At 43.2% G+C, this 21406-nt stretch overlaps 1 protein-coding gene across 1 annotated transcript in view; it reads right to left on the bottom strand.

The window, feature by feature from the left end:
• PDIA6 (protein disulfide isomerase family A member 6) overlaps positions 1-20576 on the bottom strand; it is a 22965-nt gene extending 2389 nt beyond the window's left edge. Inside the window, exons 1-11 of the mRNA XM_029231958.1 lie at positions 20438-20576; positions 14963-15104; positions 11633-11690; positions 11055-11181; positions 7836-7942; positions 6019-6149; positions 5507-5621; positions 4835-4975; positions 3976-4060; positions 3781-3853; positions 2486-2644 (exon numbers count right to left, since the gene is read on the bottom strand). Coding sequence (XP_029087791.1) covers positions 2486-2644; positions 3781-3853; positions 3976-4060; positions 4835-4975; positions 5507-5621; positions 6019-6149; positions 7836-7942; positions 11055-11181; positions 11633-11690; positions 14963-15104; positions 20438-20456 — 1157 coding nt within the window. The 5' untranslated portion in view covers positions 20457-20576. The remainder of the gene's footprint in view (positions 1-2485; positions 2645-3780; positions 3854-3975; positions 4061-4834; positions 4976-5506; positions 5622-6018; positions 6150-7835; positions 7943-11054; positions 11182-11632; positions 11691-14962; positions 15105-20437) is intronic.
• Between the last annotated feature and the right edge of the window lie 830 nt (positions 20577-21406).

The following is a 21406-nucleotide window of genomic DNA, read 5'->3' as shown; positions in this document are numbered from 1 at the left end:
GTGTGTGTGTGTGTGTGTGTGTGTGTGTGTGTGTGTGTGTGTACGCTGCTGGCATCCGGGGGTAGAGGCCAGGGATGCTACTAAACATCCTATAATGCACAAGACAGACAACTACCGGGCCCAGAATGTTGAGAGCGCCCACGCTGAGCAACCTTGATGTACACACACCAGTTACATTCAGAAAACAGGATTATAAATATGTAAAAGCCCACTTCACCACCATTCCATGAACTGTGCTGTATGGGTAGAACAGAGGTATTCAGCGCAATAAGTCAGACCTGTGTCACACGCAGGCTACTACCTCCGCCAGAACGGCTCAATTTACTAGGGAAAGGCACAGGACAATCCAGGCTCTGGTTTATGTGGGAAACACAAACCCATGTATATAATAAAAAGTCAGCAGTTCTGCTTCTTACTAGTTCTGTGTCCTTAATCAGGTTATTTATTATCTCCGGACATCAGCCTCTAGCTTCCTACTTAATAATGTCAGCGGCAAAAGCAAACAGACTAGAGGAAAGATGTCAAACCTTCAAAAAGGAACAGAACCTTGAGGGCAGAGAGTTCAATCATCATTTAAAAAATAAAAAAAAGGTTTTTTAATTGCTCAATTACGCACTTGCCCTCTGGCTCCATCTTCCTTTTAGGCTAAATGCTAACAGATCTCTCTTCTAACTAAGAAAGCCTGGAGAAGCATGGCCACCGCCTTCAAACTGAACGGCCACGAACGCATATACCGGCTTGGCCAGAAAGTTCGCTTGACATCTTACGGAAAAACGTGAACGAACTTTCTGGCCAAGCCAATATATGACTCAAGCCCTTTTTCACTTCTGGGGGCGTAATGCACAATTATATACTTGCCTTTTCTGGCTGCTACTCCAATAGAACGTAACATGACTTTTTTTTTTTTGCCACACCGTGCAGCTTGCAGGATCTCAGTTCCCCAACCAGGGACTGAACGCAGGCCATGGCAGTGAAAGCCCGGAATCTTAACCACTAGACCACCAGGGAACTCCCATAACATGATATTCTTAAGGAAAGATGCAGAAAGCACTAATGTCACCTTGGGTTGACCACAGTGTTCAACTGCTGCCCCTACATTTATAAATTGTTAGTTTAGCTTCACTGTTACCATTAACTTCTATGGGCTGTTTGACGACCTGCGTATACGCACTGATGGTTTTTGTCCTTGGTTTTCCAATAGCCAGGCAGAACGTGGCAGGTGTGTGGTTTTTCAAGTACGTACGCTGGTGCCTCTCGCCACCAAGCAGATGTACCCGCCAGCTCTCTGCCAGGCCCCACCCCGGCCAGCTGGAGGCAGTCTCCTCACTAGTGACATGCTCCGTACAAGTTCAGTCTCCTTAGAAAAGAAGACTCACATGTGGCTAGAAACAAGCATACTGCCACGTTTTGTTTCCTTCCTATTCATTACCACAGACTTTTCTCCACTGGTAATCTGAGGTTTTCTGTTAACTCCAAGACACAAAGTTTGAGAACCAGTGACCTGTATGATCTCAAGCAAAAGTAACTGCCTCAAGTTTACAACATGCTATTGCTCCTGGAAGCACTTACCTCCTCTGTACTTTACGTGAGTCCAGAGGCTTAATCTCAAGGTTACTTACTACTCTCCTATACTCAGAGCTCTAAGGTTTTCTAGATTGGAATTCGCTGTTGGAAAAGGATGAAGCACACTTACGAGTAGTCTTCCTGCCAATGTCCCTGAGGGTAGGGATGCCTTTCCTAACTGAAACTGTTCCAGAGACAAGAAGTCAATCGTTCATTCATAAGTATTTATAAGAGCTTATTACCAGCCAGGCTCTACAGTGGTGACTAGGGGTAAAGTTTTGTGTAAAAGATTCAAACTTTGTGGAACTCACAGTTAATAGGGAAGAGGCATTAATCCAATCACCACAAATCTAAGAAAAAGTATGGGTTAACATTCTGTATTTGCCTAAATGACGACTAAGTCAGTTTTAGGATGAGTTGAACAACAGGGCAGCTTAGCGAGCTCTGTAAATTGGTTTTGAGTTTGAGAACCTATCATATTGTTTGCACGTTTTGGAGTCACTTCAGTAAGTGCACTCATTTTCAAATAACTACATTCTAAATCCAGTGCCCGGGGGTGGAAACTCTATCACCTGAAGTCAGGGGTACAAAGCATCCTAGGGTGGGAGTGGGTGAGACGGGACTGCTTGTAGCCCATAGGAGACCTTTATGAGAATGAGGATAAGCCCAATGTCAAGTGCACAGAATGGCAAGGTGGCCCAAGAGGAGGAATGTGCTAGTATCACTCACTAAGTAGAAGACTTCCACGGCACAGGAAGACGACTCCAAAGCTCTAATTTATAAACGTTAATTCTCTGAAATGTGAAATACAAAACTATTCCATTTATTGCCTAGTCTATATAAATCTAGTTTGGAACCAATTACCACAATAGAACCAAACAAAGAGACAAAACAAAAACAACTCAAAGAAGCAAGGAATTACCTGAGAAACTCATTAATGCCTTGCTCACTGAACGATCCCTTCAGAAGAGCAAATTTCATCTTGCGTGCGTTAATAGCTGCCATGGCGGGGTACCCAAACCCTCCAATCCCCAGCGCATTCTCAAGTTCAGACTGGGCTCCGGCTTCTGTCCACAGCCACCTAGAAAAGCAGATTGGTTTTTAGGGCAAAGATCCCTTTTGAGTTAGTCAGAACCTGACTATCAATTAAAGAACAAAAGATTACACATCTTTTGAATGAAATAGGTGAAAAAATAAATGAAAAATTCAAGATTAGTTTTTAAAATAATGTGTTCTAGATGTGCTCTGAAGTAACTACAGTTCCTCTCCTATGTTCCCTAGACCCTAACCCCGGAAGTCCCCCAAACGGACTGGTCTATCTCTAGGACTGTTTTTCCCCTCAGTCCCCAAAATACTGTCCAACAAACCTGATGAATTTTCTGTTACCTGAAATCCTACCGACATCGTTTGGGTTATTAAGCACGTACTTTAGCAGTGTAACAACTTCTTTTTAGAAGTTAAGGATGTGCCATTATTTAATACATACAAAAATGCTCAACCACATCTCTGCCCTTGGGGCCTCCCGGGCTGTCCGGTCCCTGGTCGGGGTAAGATCCCGCATGCCCCGCAGAGAGGCCACAAGAAAAAAAAGGAGAAAACGCTCAAAAAACAAACCAAAAAAAGCTCTTCCCTCCACTCATACAAGGGAGAAGAATAAGGAACTTGGGCACGCAGCCTTCTGCAGGCACACAGTAAACACCTGCTGGACTAACGGAGGCGGTGTGAGGCCACTGTGAGAGGGACAGCAGGGACACGTGGTGCCTGGGACAGCAGCGGATACGGACGACATGGAGCAAAAAGATTATTAATACAATGGAAACAGAGACAAGCTTTGTTTTAAACATTTGCCTGCGTCCGGCCCTCACTCAGAAGAGGGTACACACCTCTGCTTCTGCTTTCTTTATCTAGCCTTCAAGGCTGTGCTAAGAATTGAACTCTGTCACTAATGGCGTTTTTGCCTGCTAGCCTAGAACCCAACCGCCATCAGAACACGATTCCTCTAAGAAAAAGTGTGCTGGGGTACAAATAAGCGTGTTATAAATAAGAGTCCTGCATGACTTCATTTCCTCCTAGGTGGTCAGTGTTTTTATATCCTAAATAGAAAAACATGCCAAAGTGAGCACAGGAACAGAGCCTACAGAAAACACAGAGGGAGCCGCTTTCGCGCAGCGCTGCACTCTCCCACCTGGACGACACTGAGACAGTTCGATAACTTACCCCCATATTTTCTTTTTGTATTTGTCTGCCAACTTCAGAAGAACTTCCAAGTAAGAATTTCTGCCTGCAGCTCCTGATGTAAATGGACAAAAAAATTTTAAGGTAAAAATAAAGGAATGGGTAAAATTAATCTGTCAATTAATCGTTCTCAGAGCGAGGAACACAGCACAATGAATGGAAAGCGGCACGCCATACCCGTGTCTAGAATATGCGGCAGCACAGCCACAACGCAGAGCTGGTACTCCTCGCACGCCTTCCTGGCGACGTCCTCGCTGAGGATCTGCGGGGCGCAGAAGACAGGGTGTTGGAAGGCCACGTGACACAAAGCCCAGAGGTAAGCTGGCGTGAGCGTCGTCACTCTCGTTAAGAGCAAAGCAACTCAAGAGCTAGATAAGCCTCTTCCCAAGTAACACTTCTGTGTGCGTTACAGAAACACCACGAGACGTTCTGTGAAGACTTCTGCTTTTATCCCTCAGCCATCTATCCGCGGTGGTGCTGAGGCATTTGTATATACACACAGTCAGAATACCTGCACGTAGCCTGGTTACGACATTTAGTCGTTTAGACAGATAAAAAAGACACATTTACATGTATCACATATTTACATGAATTTGAGGCTCTCTGTGCCTGTGTCCCCATATTTAAAATGGAGATTAAAAACAGTATCTACCTCTAAGTGTTCAGAGGAGAATTAAATGAGAAAAGTCCACAAAGACACACCAGAACAGTGCTTGTCACGTGGTCAGGTGCTCAATGAATGTTAGCTATTGTTTTGAGAGCGATACATGAAAGAATGGATTCGTTCTATCTTTAAGACGCTAAGGTACACTTCTGCTCACAGGGCGATTATTTTGGCACTAAAACTTATGACGGGCAGCCATTTTCAGACAAGTTTTCCCCATCTGAAAGTACAAAAACACTCTAAAGAGAGAATTTTAAAAGAGAAGAGAAAGAGCTTATTGGAAAAGACAGCAAGCTATTACTGCTTTAATATCCTCTATCATCAGCCTGGAAAAGCTTCCCTTACTACGAGTGATTGAAGAGGTTTAATTACCTCAAGGAGCTCAGGAGGCGGAGCGTTATCAGAAAACAAATCAAGGGCCCGGGAAACGATGTCGGATCTCGTCCGTCCCCCATCATAAATCACAGGAGACTCGCCTTTCTGAAATATCTTGATTGTAGGAAATCCCCTAATCTATTAAAAAATATCAGAGTACAAATCAAATTACCATTTCATAAGAAATAAGATCTTTATGGTTTCTAAAACTACCTTATAGGTAATTTAATGTAACAAAAATATTCCCTAGCCTGCATTGATGTGTAAGGGACAGCACACAGAGGTCTGTTGATCAGGGGGTTTTAACAGTCTCACTGCCAGGCTTAGCCGAATCCTATTCAAACCCTGGATATATACTTAACACAGTCTATGTGCTCTAGAACAAATGAACCAACTTCAAAAGCTGTACGAATAACCTGCGAAAGCTCGGGCTCACATTAAACACATAGGCAGTGCGATACTGAAAACAAAACAAACAAAACTAAAAAGCCCCCAACAGTCTTGAGTGCCAGATTCACTTGTTACAACAGTAGAACGATTTAATTTTGTCATTACAAAACGGCTAGCCTCCCCGCTCCCACGTCCTAGAGAGCCCAGGAGTACTAGACGGTGTAGCAGGTGAAAACACAGGGCACCTCACAAAGACACCAGCCTCGTAAGCACACGCACCTCGTATCGGCTGGCTAGAACCTGGTTAACGGTGGCGTCCACAGCTGCGAGTTTCACTTTTCCTTTCGTTTGCTCTTTTACCTCTGTAGCTGCCGCAGCCCATTCTGGCTCTAGACTGTAGAAAAATACCTGTGCTTTAAAAGTGTATTTTAACTGTAGGCACAAATACTTTAACTGGTGTGTGCATTTCTGCCCAATCCGGTTAAATCACACTTGGGAAACACTCTGTGTGTAGCTTTACGAAAGGCATGATGCCCCCTTCACATTCACTTCCTGGTCCTTCGTCCACCACGCTCCCCAAATCTGGATGCCGGCTCCCTGTTAATCACTGAAAATACGACAAGAGGAAACACTCGGCCCTAATGCCGACGTTTAACATTCATTCAGAGCCGGAGCTTTTGGGGAGGAGATCCTGGAGGTTACCTATGACCTGGTTCAGCTCTTTCAAAGTGAGCCACGTGGACAGACTAAAAGCACTTGACTTAAAAAAGCACCTGGTACAAAGCACTTACTTTTTGCAGTGTCCACACCAAGGAGCATAGAACTCAACCATCCAAACATCTTCACTGTCAAGAACACTCTTATCAAAGGTGTCGTCCGTCAGCTCAATCACGTCCTTCTTACTTGAACTGTCACTTCTACCCTGTCATTTGTGACATTAAACCTTAAGTTACAACTTGGCCAAAACGAACACTAATCCTATTCTAAATATATGTATAACAATAATCATTTCTACAACTTAAAAGTTTTGAGTTCTTATTTCAACTGAAAACTATTTTACTCAGATTGGGGACATTCCTTAATATTATTCTTTTTACTTGGCAAACAGTATTTACTTTCAAACAATTAGCAGTACCCTCAGTGTAATATGGAACGTGTATCTGAACTCCACCCCCCCCCCTGCTATCTTCATTAAGAGAACCCTCAGCATGGCTCAAAGAACCACCTTAATAACACCATTCTAATTCAGAACAGCGCTGGTTCATCCCAGGACATCCAGTTAGTACCTCTTCATAAAGTCCCTATCATTTAAGAAAGCTAAAAATAACATTTAATCCTTTTATCTTTTCAAAGAGTCTTCTTCAGTACTAAACCCACAAAGCAGTCAGAATCGATACAATGCTTTCGGTTGCCTGGGCCAAAAGCCACAGGGGTAGGAAATACTACTGTGCTCATTAAATGTCTAAGTCTGAAACAAAAGGCAAAATCATGAAATCTCTGGTAAGCTCTGAGTCTGTCTAAAGAAGCTAGTCTCACTGGCCTCCTAAAAGAGTGAAGGGCTGTGTGTACACACGCAGGCAGACCTTGGAGATACTGCAGGTTCGGTTCCTGACCACTGCAATAAAGTGAGCATCGCAACTCACATGAATGCTTTGGTTTCCTGGTGCACATAAAGGTTATGTTTACACTATGCTGTAGTCTAGTAAGTGTGCACTAGCATTATATCTAAAAGACAATGACCATACAGTAATTAGAAAATACTTCAGTGCTGAAAAATGCTAACCCTTATCTGAGCCTTCAGCAAATCATAATCTTTTTGTAATAGTAACACCAAAGATCACCGATCAAGATCACCATAAATATAATGAAAAACTTTGAAACATTGCAAGAATCACCAAAATGTGACACAGTGAGCAAATGCTGCTGGAAAAATGGCACCAAGAGGCTTGCTCGACACAAGGTTGCCACAGACCTTCACTCTGTAAAAAATGCAACACAACGAGGTGTGCCTGTGTGTACCAGGGAGAATTCAATGCCTTTTCGCAAGAACATAACTACGCCACATTTCACACACGGGAATCTGCAATACCAATCCAGAGAACAGGAATCTTCTTCCCTGTCCATTTATGTAAAGATGCCCAGGGATTTCAGCCTGATTGCCACAGACACGGGCCAGGAGGTCATCCAAATTTCATCCACGTTTGCCCAAAGCTGACCTGGAGGAGAGCTGGTCTCCCTCTCTCCACTTTGGAACTACAAACGCCATGGAAGCCAGATTCCCACTCCCACGGCCTGGGGCTCTTTCTCCCACTGTAGGCCAAACTCTTGTACTTCGGCCCTGGGCCAAGGAAGTCATCTCGGGGCGTGGTTCCCGGCCTGCGGCTGTGGCGGATGCCCTAGGACTGGCTATGGCGACAGTGATTCTGAGGGGCCACGCGAGTAGGCTGGGTGTCTGACTCCCTTTTGGAGGGAGTCAACCTCCTATTACTTTTTAACCGAAAGTCCACCAATTTAAAATATTTTAAGAAGTAATTATCTTCTACGCGGAGTTTACAGTCAGGCTTAAAGATCATGCCACATTAAAAACTGACATTATACACAGCCTTACTTGTTTTCCAGAACTATATCCACCACTCCTGCCCCCAAGGCGGCCCTTTACGAGCTGGCGCAGAGCACCGAGAGCAGCGTCTACGATGGCTTCACCAGTTCTGCCACCTACGGGAAGACAACGGGCCATCAGGTGAGCGGGGGCGGGCGGGCTGGGAGCCTACATCGGATGCTACCTGAAGACTTGAACCTTTACATACCTGTCAGCTTCATCTGATGTTCAAACAGACCTAACACCACGTGTATCTTTAAGACAGCCAGTTTCTTCCAGAATGTATTTCCTGCTAGACTTTACGCTGGGAAAAACTAAATCCTCTTCTTCAGTGTTAGGTTATTACTGTGAACGAGGACATTCTGTTCACCCATAAATCCCATCTACTACTGAGAACAGTTCACAAATGTTTACTGAATGTATAACACGTACACAGATGAAAAAGAAGGTTATCTAGTTAAGAGAGCAGGGGAAATTTCTAAACACAAAGTACCAAATGAGGCAAATGGAAAAACTATTTCTATGAGATAATAAGAAGTAGGATACGAGGGGTCCGAAGCTAGGAAACTGGAAAGCAATCCACTGTTTTCTACCTTGCTTAAAACACTTATTTTGGGCTTTTAGGTTCTGTAGCTGAACTTACTCCTAATATAGGAAGTAACAAGCCCCGTATTAAAGATAGTGACAATAGCCTTTGGAAGTTTACCAAAAACTATGTCCTCAAGAAGAAGTTAGGGGACTATTAACTGACTCAGAAGAATATGGATAATATATGCCTTGAGACTATCTTCAGAGTTTAAAGGCAAAACTAAAAAAATCTTTTTAGAAAGTTTCTTCTTTCTTCTTTCTTAAAAATAGAGTTTTCTAATCAAACTGCCCAGGAAGAGATTAAAAACTTCTGAGAACGCTTCAGACTTGACATTAGAAAGAAAATACACAACAGCAGCATTCGGAGTGTGTTCAGATCATCCTGCACTACATCCTGGCTGAGATTACCAAGTATGTCACTTCCTGAGACAGAAAGGCAAGACTTCAACATAAAAACAGCCTTCTGCTCCTTATCTACTGCAGACACCTCCACTTTCTGAACCAGTGCCCCTTCCACCACCAATCTCCACCTGGAAATATACCAAATCAAGAAAAACACTAGGGGGACTTCCCTGGTGGCAGAGTGGTTAAGAATCCACCTGCCAATGCAGGGGACACGGGTTTGATCTCTGGTCCAGGAAGATCCCACATGCCATGGAGCAACTAAGCCCATGCGCCGCAAGTACTGAGCCTGTGCTCTAAAGCCCACGAGCCACAACTACTGAGCCCACGTGGCACAACTACTGAAGCCTGCACGCCTAGAGTCCGTGCTCCGTAACAAGAGAAGCCACCGCAATGAGAAGCCTGTGCACCGCAACAAAGAGTAGCCCCCGCTCGCTGCAACTAGAGAAAGCCTGCGCACAGCAACGAAGACCCAACGCAGCCAAATAAATAATTTTTTTTAAAGTGAAAATATAAAAAAAAAAAAAGAGAAAAAAAAAGAAATACACTCGGGAAAAAGACAGAGAGGGTTTTCTCACTCTAGACCAAGGGTGAGCAAACTGTTCCTGCAAAAGACCAAACAGTAATTATTTTCATCTTTGCAGGCCATACTACTGCAGCTACTCAATTCTGCTGTTTTAGTGTGAAAGTAGGCATAGACCATATGAATGAACAAGTGTGACTGTGTTTTGAAAAACTTCATTTACAAAAACAAGCAGCAGGACAAGTGCTAACCCCTGCTCTAAACATTCCATTTTTACAAGTTAGCAAAATGAACAAATTATCTTCCAAAGCAGAAAAGCAGGTGGTTAGTCAGAAAAATGAAACTGATCATTTTATGGAACTTTAGAGCTGGGGAGTCTAGGAGAAATGATGTGTCTAAGGCCTCATCCCCAAGTATTTTGACCCCCATCTTGGTGAGGTACCAACCACACAGACATTTACCAAGTTACATGCTTTACATGTACTATTTCAGTGAAACTTCCAGTAGCCTAAAACAGATTTTCACATCCCCATTTTACAACCAAGAAGCAGATCCAGAGAGATAAGGTATTCTGTTTAGCCAGCAGTTAAACCCAGGCCAGGCTATCTTCAAAGCTCATGCTATGGTTTCTCTGCTCCCTTCACATTCCCTTTTCTGGGAATGTTTTCTCAATCCGCTGGATACAATGCAGGACACCAAGTACAGATAAGACAACAGTCACTTTGTTTTTATCGTGATGCTGATTCTCCCCCCCTCCAACCCTGAAAACTTGTTCTTCTCACATAAAGCAAAACCTAAGATTTTAGACTCTAAGTTTAGTCACTTACATGCCCCTTGTAACAAAATCTTTTTTTAAAAAAGATCAAATGAGCCATAATTTAAACTTTAAATACATTACGCCCAATACTTTTATTGCACCCTGGATATGGCTCAACTTAGCAATTCTGAGTGTCTTAAATATGATGCTTTGTGACATCTTAAATAACAGGCGATTCTGTAAAAGAACAGGGAGTCTGAGCCAAGATCCTCTGCCCACTTGCCTCAGTGACTCACAGCAGATACAACTGACCACTGTCTATAAAATGAAGAACTTGTGGGACTTCTTTATTATCAATAGTTTAAAAGACTAAATAATAGCTTTAATATTCAGATACTATACATGTTTACAAGGCATAAAGATTCATGGGCAAAATACTCCATAGTAATAGCAATAGTTTAAACTGACTTCCAAATTACAGGACTCTTCTTTTTCCACGCTGCTATGCTAGACCTGCCCCACAGTGAAGGGACGAGCTATCAGAGCAAGAAAACACTTGCAGATCTTTTCAAATATTAAGTAATTACAGAAACTTATTAAATATTAACTAACTATAAAATATTCAGTAACTAGTATTTTTTAAAAACTGTAATGAAAAAGAGGGAAGCACGAAACATCATTACTCTCCCATCGCTAAGCCCGTGGGCCTAACCTAGTATAAACAGTAATAAAAAAACTTTTACCTGTTTGACACATATTAAATCTTTAGAGCAACCCAGAAGAGGTAGGAATTACTCTATACCATTTGACAGATAAGGAAATTCAGGCACGAAGAGGGTAAGAAACTTGCAGGTAGCAGGGCCAACAGGTTATAGAGTCCCAGGTTCCCTATTTTCTACCTACCTGCTCAAATTAAAATTCCAGCCAATGGAATGAAGTAATTAGGAAAAGTCCTTACCCTGATAATCTTCTGGTTGGTTTTTATTAGATCCAAAAATCTTAATGGTAGGAAATCCCTGAACGCCATATTGACCTCCCAGGGACTGATGTTTATCTGCGTCAACTGCACCAACTTTTACAACATCCTGTGCAAACATAAAAGAAATATCTATTTTTCTTTCAACCAGAGCAGATTCCACAAGAACCCATCATCTGATGATGTAGACTCAGAGACAAGATAGTAAAGGGCCAGGTTCCATTTGCCAACAGAATCAATGAGAACTTTAGCCTGGGAAACCATTCCTAAATGGAAAGCTGGGCAACATGCAAGTCAGCCTGTGAGGAAACTGTGCAGCTCCCAGAATCAGCACGGCTAAGCATAATTATGCCATTTAACTGGGCAACAGGATTAACAAAAGTAGACAAGATAAAAATTAGAATGTACAGTATCCCTTTGCTCCCTACATAATTTTGGCACCAGAACAAGAGTATTGGGCTTCAATATGCAAATTAACTTCCTATTGTACATTAAGCCCATTTGCTTAATTAAACTTATTTTAACATACACAGGTGAATGTGGACATCTCAGAAACTCACTTTTAATGCAGTTGCTACTTTCTTCCATTCTGGCGTTAACCTTTGGCAGTGGCCACACCTTTCAGGGGATGAAAACACAAAGAAGGCAACAGTTAAGTCCTTGATTCCCAATTCAAGAAACATTCACCAACAGTCTACTGAGTGACACGCGCTGAGGGTGGGGACCTGCAGGCAGAAGAGCACTAAAAAAAACATGATCGGTGACCTGAAGGAACTCACTGTCCTGATTTTACTATGATCCTCTTTCATATCATAATAAAAAAGCTTCCAAATTACTGCTGAGTTAAAGTGTATTTAAAGAGTCTAAACAAACACTATCATTCATAACTCTCTCCCTGAGTGGAAACTTTAGCGTTTATCTGGTCAAATGTGCCTCACGTGTGGTCCCAGTTGTACGGCTTAGCAAAGTGCAGGTTCTTGGGCCCCAAGAAACCAGAGTTCCTAGAGAAGGGTTTCAGGAACCTGTATTTTAATAAGTTCTACTAGTGATTCTTAAACCTATTAAGGTTTGATTTAGTCCCTGATCTAGTCCAAACTTTTCATTTTATAGATGAGGCAACTGTTTTAGAGTCTAGATCTCCAGTGCCTAAATCTCAACGTTCTTTGGCTCCCACAAGCAGCTTGTAGAGGTAAAAATGCACATGTAGTTCCAATTTAGTATGGCTAACAAGTGAAAAGCACTTGATACTGCAAGGTGGTGATAAAAGAACACGAATGAGTGACAGTCACATGAACACAAGGAAAAATAATCTTAATCTTTTAGGTACCAGTACTTGAAAAGAATTATCGTGAAATATAACACACACAGAAAACTGCTTTTAAACATTATATATACAGAAATCTGTTATGTTTAAATCAGTCATCGAGGTTACAGGTAGCTGTATTATTTTCATCATTGCATAATACCCATTGTATGAAGACAGCATAGCTAGTTTATCTATATAGGTGACTTTTTCCTTTTTTAAACGAAGTATATTTTCTTCTAATTAAGACTCTAAGGATCTGATGAGCCAATGCCACGTGCCAGCACCACGATGAGCACTCTTCATGCAGGATCTCATTTAATCAGCACAACCACCCTGCAAGCAGGCTTTGTCATTTTCATTTTACAGATGAGGAAACAGAGCCTGAGAAGTTAAGAAACCCTCCCAATACCACCCAGTGACAAAGCTGCCTGACAGGTTTTCCTGGCTCCAGATCCCACATTCTTAATCACTATGTAACATCACCTTTCATAGGGGCTTAAGCTTAATCCAGTATTTTATTTTATTTATTTATTTTTGGCTGCATTGGTCTTCATTGCTGTGCACGGGCTTTCCCTAGTTACGGCGAGTGGGGGCTGCTCTTCGTTGTGGTGCACTGGCTTCTCACCGCGTGGCCTCTCTTGCTGCGGAGCACAGGCTCCAGGTGTGCAGGCTTCAGTAGCCGTGGCGCACGGGCTTAGTTGCTCCGCAGCATGTGGGATCTTCCCAGACCAGGGCTCGAACCCGTGTCACCTGTGCTGGCAAGTGGATTCTTAACCACTGCACCACCAGGGAAGTCCAATCCAATATTTTAAAAGTCAGGATCTTTCAGCAAAACGTCCTGAAATGCTGATCCTACACACTACATATACAGTATGTTTTGCTATTTCGGTGAGCTACTTAGAAGTCCACAAGTCAAAATTTTACAGGACTTTGTGCCTCTTTAATTTCAATTTATTCTAATGAAATAAGGACTCAAATCGGAGATTGTCAGAGTATATATCCCCTTCAATTCCAATGTGAAGCAATGTAAAGACAGATCAAAATGCCACAAATATAAATATAGCAGCACACCCTGTAACTCAAGGGTTCTTCAGCTGGGGTCTATGAATCCCCAAAGGACTGGTGGATAAAAGTTGAGAGGCTCTGTGAACTTTGATGGGGAAAGAAAAAAATCCTCTATTTTCATTAACCTGTAATTGAAATTTAGGATTTCCTTCAGTTATAAACATTAACAACATATCATAGTTGGTTAGTACTTGTGACTATCACAGATAAAAATCACAGCTATTTTCTTATCACCACTATAGTTGTTGCAGGTATCTTTAAACATCATTTATGTTCATCACTGTTTCAGTATTATGGTAGCTAGCTGTTAGATGTTGGTATTTATGTTCCAGTAAATGAGTAGTACATAATCATATCAAGATTTAATTTGCTATTTTAATAATGTTATTCCAACATTTTAGGTTTCCTTTGTGATCCTATAGCCTTTATTTTATACATGTGTATTTGTTGGTTTTTTGTTTTGTTTCCATTAAAGGTTTTAACTACATAAACAATACTGCATTTTGACTGCACAGATGACCCTTGAATAACATGGGGGTTAGAAGTGCTGACCCTCTGCAGTGGAAAATCTGCATGTAACTTTACAGTCAGCCCTCTGTATCCATGGATTCAACCAACAGTGGATTGTGTAACACTGTAGTACAAATTTGTTGGAAAAAAAAAAAATCCACATGTAAGTGGACTTGGTGCAGTTCACACCTGTGCTGCTCAAGGGTCAGCTGTATGAATCTGGGCACTATTAACTTCAATGGTAATTACAAGTTTGTTCCCCCCCCTCCACCCCAGAAACAGATGTAAGGCAAGAGAAGAACTTTTAAATCAAACCAAATTTTCTCATTACATATTTTTGGAAGCAACCCTCTTCAAGAAACAAAATGGAGTCAACCACTGGTTCTTCCCTTTCCTTTGCCCGATATTCTCTCTGCATAAAATCAATTTCCTGGGCTTCCCTGGTGGCGCAGTGGTTGAGAGGCAGGGGACACGGGTTCGTGCCCTGGTCCGGGAAGATCCCACGTGCCGCGGAGCGGCTGGGCCCGTGAGCCATGGCCGCTGAGCCTGCGTGTCCGGAGCCTGTGCTCCGCAACGGGAGAGGCCACAACAGTGAGAGGCCCGCGAACCGCAAAAAAAAAAAAAAAAATCAATTTCCCTTCCATCTTCACCCCACTTACCTCATCATAAAGATGTATCTTCCTAAAATTATAGGAAGGAAGGTTTTTTCCTTCCTTCTTTCTTGCAACTATTAGCTACTTCCACCATTTTTTTTGTCACTGGCTCAATCTCTGCACCCTTTAACAGACTCAATCAACAGTTTCCCTCTCCTCTACCTCTTTTATTTATTTATATTTTGCCATTATGAGATCTATTCTTATTAGTATTACATGGATGTTTTCTCTACCTCTTTTAAACAATCAGTAAACTAGGTAAACGAGATGGCTGAATAAAATTACACTTTTATGTAGTATTTTTCTTAATTTTATAAAGTACCATAAATAACTGACAACTATTTTATAATACTTACCATGGAGCATAGAATTCTACAAGCCACAAACTATCACTCTGAATAACTTCTCGGTTGAAGTTTGACGGAGTTAATTCGATTACATCATCACGAGACGAATATAGACCATTAACTGCTATAAAGAGGGTACAGCTCATCAGACCTGGAGTAACAACAAAAAGCACACCATCAACACCAGGGTTCACGCTGACAGGAAACCTGGGCCACCAAAGTCCTTTTCAACTGACCAAGGCCCTTCAGAGGACAGCCTGGGTCAGCTCTCTCCTAACCCCCTTCTCCCCAACTCCCACCCCCAGCCTGGCTGCTGCTGTAGCCCCTGGAACTTTAGTCCCCGCTAAGGGAACAGACAGCCCACACCCTCATCTCTTGAGCTGCCTTGGGACCAGATTTAAATACTCTTCTTAGTGCTTTTCCTACACTAACACCTTCATTCTGTACAACCACACTCTATGAGGCAGTACTATCATCACCGTTTTATGGGCAAGGGCACTGGAAAATGGGGAAGTTACATCTAGCTCTGTGACCTTGGATAATCCACATGGTATTTCTTGTGTTATTCAGTTGCAGTATTAGCACGCTATCTTTATTAAAGCTTATTGATGGGAAAAATAATTATTTGCCTCCCCTACTAGACTGTGACTCTCTTAAGGGCAATGATTGTTTAAATATTTTTCTTTCTACTAACACTATCCATGGCACATCATCAGGCACTCACAGTGTTGCAGGATGAGCTCCGAAAGAATGTTCATGTGAACAATGTTATAACGGAAGGACAGAGAGTCTGTATCATTAATAGCATAGTTTAGCCACACTGTGGACCAAGTGTATTTTTGTTGCTACTCTGGGAACTTACATGCAGATTATAACAATTACATAGAAAAACAAGTTCTGAATATTTTAAAAACCCAAGTTTTCTGAACTGGTAATGTCAGAATTTTACCTCCCTTAAATTTGTCTGTGTATGTATACACAGACACACAACATAAATTATATATGTTATATATGAAATTTTATAAAATATATAATTTGCTTTCTAACTGCATTGTCTAATATCTCCAGAATAATGCTAAATAACAGAACGTTTTTTACTTTAATAGGTATATTTTCCCATTTGCTAGCTTTTGGGTTGAAACAGATAAACTTAATGATATTAAAGAAATTTCTATTACTTTCTTTTCAGCATCTATGAAGATGACCATATAATTTCCTTCTTTTAATCTCTTGATGCAAAGAATTATAAGAGACTCACCTGTCTTCTAAGAAAGCATGTGTGTATATGCCATCTTAGTCACAGTTTCACATGCTTACTTTGTAAACAGAATTTGGAAGATTTCAAATGGAACTTTTTGAACAACCCAATGGTAAACTTCTTCTGGAATAAGTGTATACTGGTGTTAATTGTTCTACTGCTAAATCCTCCACCTTATACTTACAAGGCACTTTGAATTTTTAAATCACTTTCAAATGCATTGGATCCACTTGATTTTTCACAGCACTACTAACGAGAACATGGGAATCATCCCTATTTTGTAAATAAGGAAACAAGGGCAGATAGAGAGCAAGTGGCCCGTCTGTGGTCACACATATAACTGGGAGAGCAGCTCCCTGACTTCTACTTCCAAGCTCTACCCATTAAACCATGTTGTCTTTTTAGTGTTCAAGATAAAAATGTTCAGTACGCCATGGGCATGAATAACAATGACACTGTTTGAGAACACTGCCTTTGAATGATAGACATGACTAGTATTGCAGGAACTTAACTGTGGACCTTACTAAGGGTGATGTGAAGCCACTAAAGGGTTATCATGCAGGGGGTATGATCAGATTTGCTTTCTATAGAGTATTCTGGCTGCAATGTGGACAGTGGATGGAGAATTATCAGGAGAGTGGTTTCACATAAACCAGGGGAAAGGCGGAATGAGCAACAGTAACAAAGAATACTGGGAGGTGAAGTAGGAACGACTGCAAACTGTCCACTGCAGTTGAGGTACAGTAGTGGAAGTAAGCAGCAGTCAGGCTGCACAGGGCTGGAGAGAGCAGGAGGGGACAAGCTGTGAAAATCACACAGTAACTCTTTAAACAAGTTTCTTAGAAAGAGCAGGAGACAGTAAGAAAATGGGGGATAGAAGGAAGCTTTCTTTTTAAAGATGGGAGTGAGCTGAGCACAAAGTGAAGAAATATGTGGAGGGAGAGGCTAAAGTACAGGGAATAATGTAACAAAATGCCTGAATTAGGAGGCTGGGAGGGAACCCAGAGTCAGTGACGGGGGTAGCTTGCAACCGAATGACCTCGTCTTCCATCTCAAGAGGTGGGAAAGGGTGTGGATGGAGGTCAAGCAAAACAAAGCGAGGCTCCCTTGCTAACTGCTGTGCAACATGGCAGCCGCTGGCCACACATGGCTGCTCCAAACTGAGGTGTGCTGTAGGTGTAAACAGCACACCAAATCGCAAAGACTTGGTGGGGAAAAAAGTAAATTATCTCATTAATATTTCTGATATTGATTTCCTCTTGAGGTGATATTTTAGATATACTGGATAAATAAATATATATTAAAATTAATCTCACCTACTTCTTTTTGTCTTTTTAAATGTGGCTACTAGAAAATTTAAAATTACATACAAATTTGGCATTATATTTCTATTGGATGGTGCTGCAGGAAAGATTACAGAGTTTGACATATTTAATAAAGCAAGTAAATCAAGAACCTAAGCAGAGACAGTCCTAATTCTGAGTAAGCGTGAGAGGAAGACTGGTCTTAGAAAATCCTCTATGGAGATCTACTACGTTTAAAGACGTTTATCTCCTTTAAAAAAAAAAATCCGTATGAATTATTAGTTTTTCAATATACTGAGCTCCTTGTGAAAGTTTCAAAAATGAGAAAAGCCAAAAAAAGAAAAACTATCAACAGTCCCACCAGAATGAACTATTAATATTTTGGTGGGTACTCTTAACTAACATATCTACACTATAGAGAGGCCTAAACATTTATATAAATGTGATCTTACTACATACATTCCCTTCTGTAACCTTGTTTCACTCAAAATAAGTTACATTTTCTACATAAGTAATTATGGATTACCCATTACCCCCCATGTAACCATTTTTAATGGCTGTATCATGTTCCTAATCCACTACTGACATAATTTGATGGTCTCCATTTTTTTCTGTTAACAGGCCAATGCTAAAAATTCTAACACTTCTTCCCTCCTCAAATAAATATGATCTCTTTAAGAGAAAATCTTACAAGGGGAATGGGGTATGGCTAACATTTTGATATATGTATCTGTCCAAGTACCCTCCAAAAACTGCCATCTTAACTAAGAATAACACTTACACAGCACTGTGTACCAGTAGCTCATCTACTCTATGTGGTGTGTATCATCACGCCCATTTTTAGCACAGGACACGGAGACCAGAAAAGGTAACTTGCCTAAGGCCACATAATTAGAAAGAGTACCTTGCTATGCAACCCCAAATTTTAACCAAAGGACCGGAGCCTACAGAAGTATAACCCCAGGAGGGGCATTCTATGGCCTGTGGCAGGAGAATTACCTTCTTTCCCTCCTCATGCCAATCAGGGACAGCAATAAACAATGTACTCTCCTCCTCATGCTGTGTCAAGCAGGCCGGAGTCATCAAAGGATGAACCATGACTGTTTACCTCAGAAATGGGCCTCCTTTCTGTACAAAGATGGTCATGCCTAATGACACTCAGTAGAACATGAACTTGAGCTTTTTCCCCCCCCAGTAAGGGGGCTGGACTTTTCTTATCTATAAAGTGGCCTGGTTCTCATAGGAGCATTCCCTCCTCATAAGTGGCTGTCAGTGGAAATGTCTTGATAAAGGTTCAAGACCTAAGTTCCTTAGAAGGCAGTAAGACCTAGTAGGGTTACAAGGAAATCAAACATGCTACTCAGAAAAGCATTAGAAAAGGTACAAATTCCAACAGCTGAAAAGTAGTCAGCAACTACCCCCACAAAACCCCTCAGCCCACTTAAGGTGATAAAGTAGGTCAAGGATGACCAATACTGTTGTTTCTAAAACTCACACGGCCATTCCACTCGCTGATAACGAGCACCGACGCGAAACCGGAACACCCAAGGGTCTAGAATCTATGTGAGCAATGATTTTGCCATCTGTGGCCTCCCATGATTCCTCCAGGGTAGTAAAGGATGTTCTAAATCCACGTCACTAACATCTCTGTCCCACACCTGCTAGCAAGAGTACATGGTCCCAAAGCACTCATCCAGAAACCGAGAGGGCACCCCAAAAGGCTGACTACATTTATTATAATAATGAATTAATTGTAAGAATCCTACACTCTTTCACAGCCCTGTCTGAATTCACTCGCAGGCAACGGAACAGAAACTAAGTTCTTTCCCCCTCATCTATTCTCTCTATGGTAATACAGCAAATATTTCTAATACGGCAAATATTTCGATCTTGTTTACTCTCTTTAGACATATAAATTCCTTAATCCTGAGAACAACCCTATGGAGTACTAGCCCAGAGTGGTTAAGTAACTAGCTCCCAGCCACACAGCTAGTAGATGCGGGGGTGACGGAGAGGTGGGACTCAAACCCTGCTATCTGGATCCACAGTGTTCAGGTATCCACTGTCAGAGCACTTTGGCTGGGACCAAGGGGAGCCCAGGAAGGAACGGGATCCTCAACCACACTACTGTAGTCTCTAAAACTGACATTTACGTAAGTCCAGAAAGTCTGGGTTCAATTTGGTTGTTAGAAGTGCAACCACATTTAAAGTGCTCTTGCATCGTAAGACCCGCTTTAGGAAGGATTTATTTCAGGACCGGGTTTTGATAGTTCAGGTTTTTTACAAGTGGGAATTCCATAAAACAGGTGGTGAGGACAACTTTCAGTGTGAGAAGCCCGTGACTCTCCCGCACACACTCGAGGCCCAGAACAAGGTCCCCCTGCTAGGTGGCCCCCCAGTACCCAACCTCGGCCAGGGATCAGCCATAGACGGTCTCTGGGCTCAAAGGCAGCTCCCGGCCTTCGCTCACACCCGGCCCACCCAACGCCGCCCCTTCACCGGAGCCCGGCACCGGCCACTCGGCCCCACGCTCGGAGCTGTCCCAGGCGCCCTGGGTTCGAGCCCGGTCTCGGGGCTCCCGCCTCCGGCCGCGCTCGCGCACACGCTCCTCCCGGATGGGAGGAAGTCGCCCCCGCCAAGGGCGCCCCCATCTCCCCACGCGCCCCGCACTTCTGCCCGAGGGCCCGCGCAGGGGGCTCCGGCCAAGAGCAGCCCCAGTCCCCGGAGCTCCCCCACCGCCCCAGGGGCTTCCCCTACTGCGTCCTCCGCGTGGGCCGGGCCAGCGACCCTCCCCGCCAGCGCGGGCCCGGCCAAGGCCACGCACCCGCTCGCTCCCCCGTCCGCGGCCCGCCATGGGGATTCCCGGCCCCCCCGGCCGCCCCCCCCCCCCCCCCCCCCCCGGACGAAGAGGCCTGCGCCTACCAAGCACCAGGCGAGCCATGCCGAGGTCCGGGGCCACCGCGTAGTCCGGCCACCGCCTCGTCCAGCCACCGCCTCCCCTCCGCCGTGCCGCGCCCCCGCCGCCTCACGTCCAGTCCTCGGCCCGCGAGGCAAACGCGGGGCGGTGCGGCAGGGGAGGGCCGGAAGACGTCCCCAAGCCGTGTCCGCGGCTTATTGGTCCCGACAGACTTCTCTCATTTGCATAGCCAATGGAAGGCAGCCGGGTAGAGGTTACCGGTTTGGGTTTTGAGGGGGCGGGGCGAGCGACGGAAGGAGGGACTAGCTGGGGGCGGGGCAGGCCAGCCGCTCCATCCCGCGTGTCCGTCACGTACCTACAGTGGCTCCTGGGCTCTCCGTCCTTTTCACTCCAGGAGTACAGTACTTGGTTTACCTCTCGCATCCTTAGGATTCTCTCTTTTCCCACTTGTTTCTAACGACACCGTTTCCAACCCTCATTCATCCCTTGTTCCCCCCCACCCCCGACCCTTATTCTCTTTATCTCTAGGGAGGATAAGTTTCTTTGGGCCCTCAGTACATCTACGACCTTATCAAATGACATATTAGTTTTTCCTGTGCCCGAACGAGTATTCAGTCATAAAACACTTGCTAAACACATACTGTATATAACATAATTCAACAAGTGTTTATTTTGTTGAATTACTTTAAAAGTTCCCACGACCAGGGCACAAGACTGCAAAGCTTTTCACAGACAGGCGCTCAGTTCTCTGTAGAAACCCTGTGGGGCTTAAACTTCAGAGCTCCTAACTTACAGGGTTTACTTCCTCACCCGAGAGGGGCCCTAGCAATGAGTTCACACGGTCATGTGTTTTGCAAAATATGCAAAAGTGAAATATTTTAAGCACAGCAGGCTAAGACTTCAATATCTTTCCACTGTGATTTCCTCTCTGACATTTAGAGCGGACTCGAGCATTTTCTTTTTGTATTACTAAT

This window comes from Monodon monoceros, unplaced genomic scaffold, assembly GCF_005190385.1.
Source record: "Monodon monoceros isolate NGI ecotype Baffin Bay Population unplaced genomic scaffold, NGI_Narwhal_1 Super_Scaffold_19, whole genome shotgun sequence".
Taxonomy (NCBI): Eukaryota; Metazoa; Chordata; class Mammalia; order Artiodactyla; family Monodontidae; genus Monodon; species Monodon monoceros.
The sequence above is the reverse complement of the archived record's forward strand: the minus strand, read 5'-3'. Positions and strand labels throughout refer to the sequence as shown.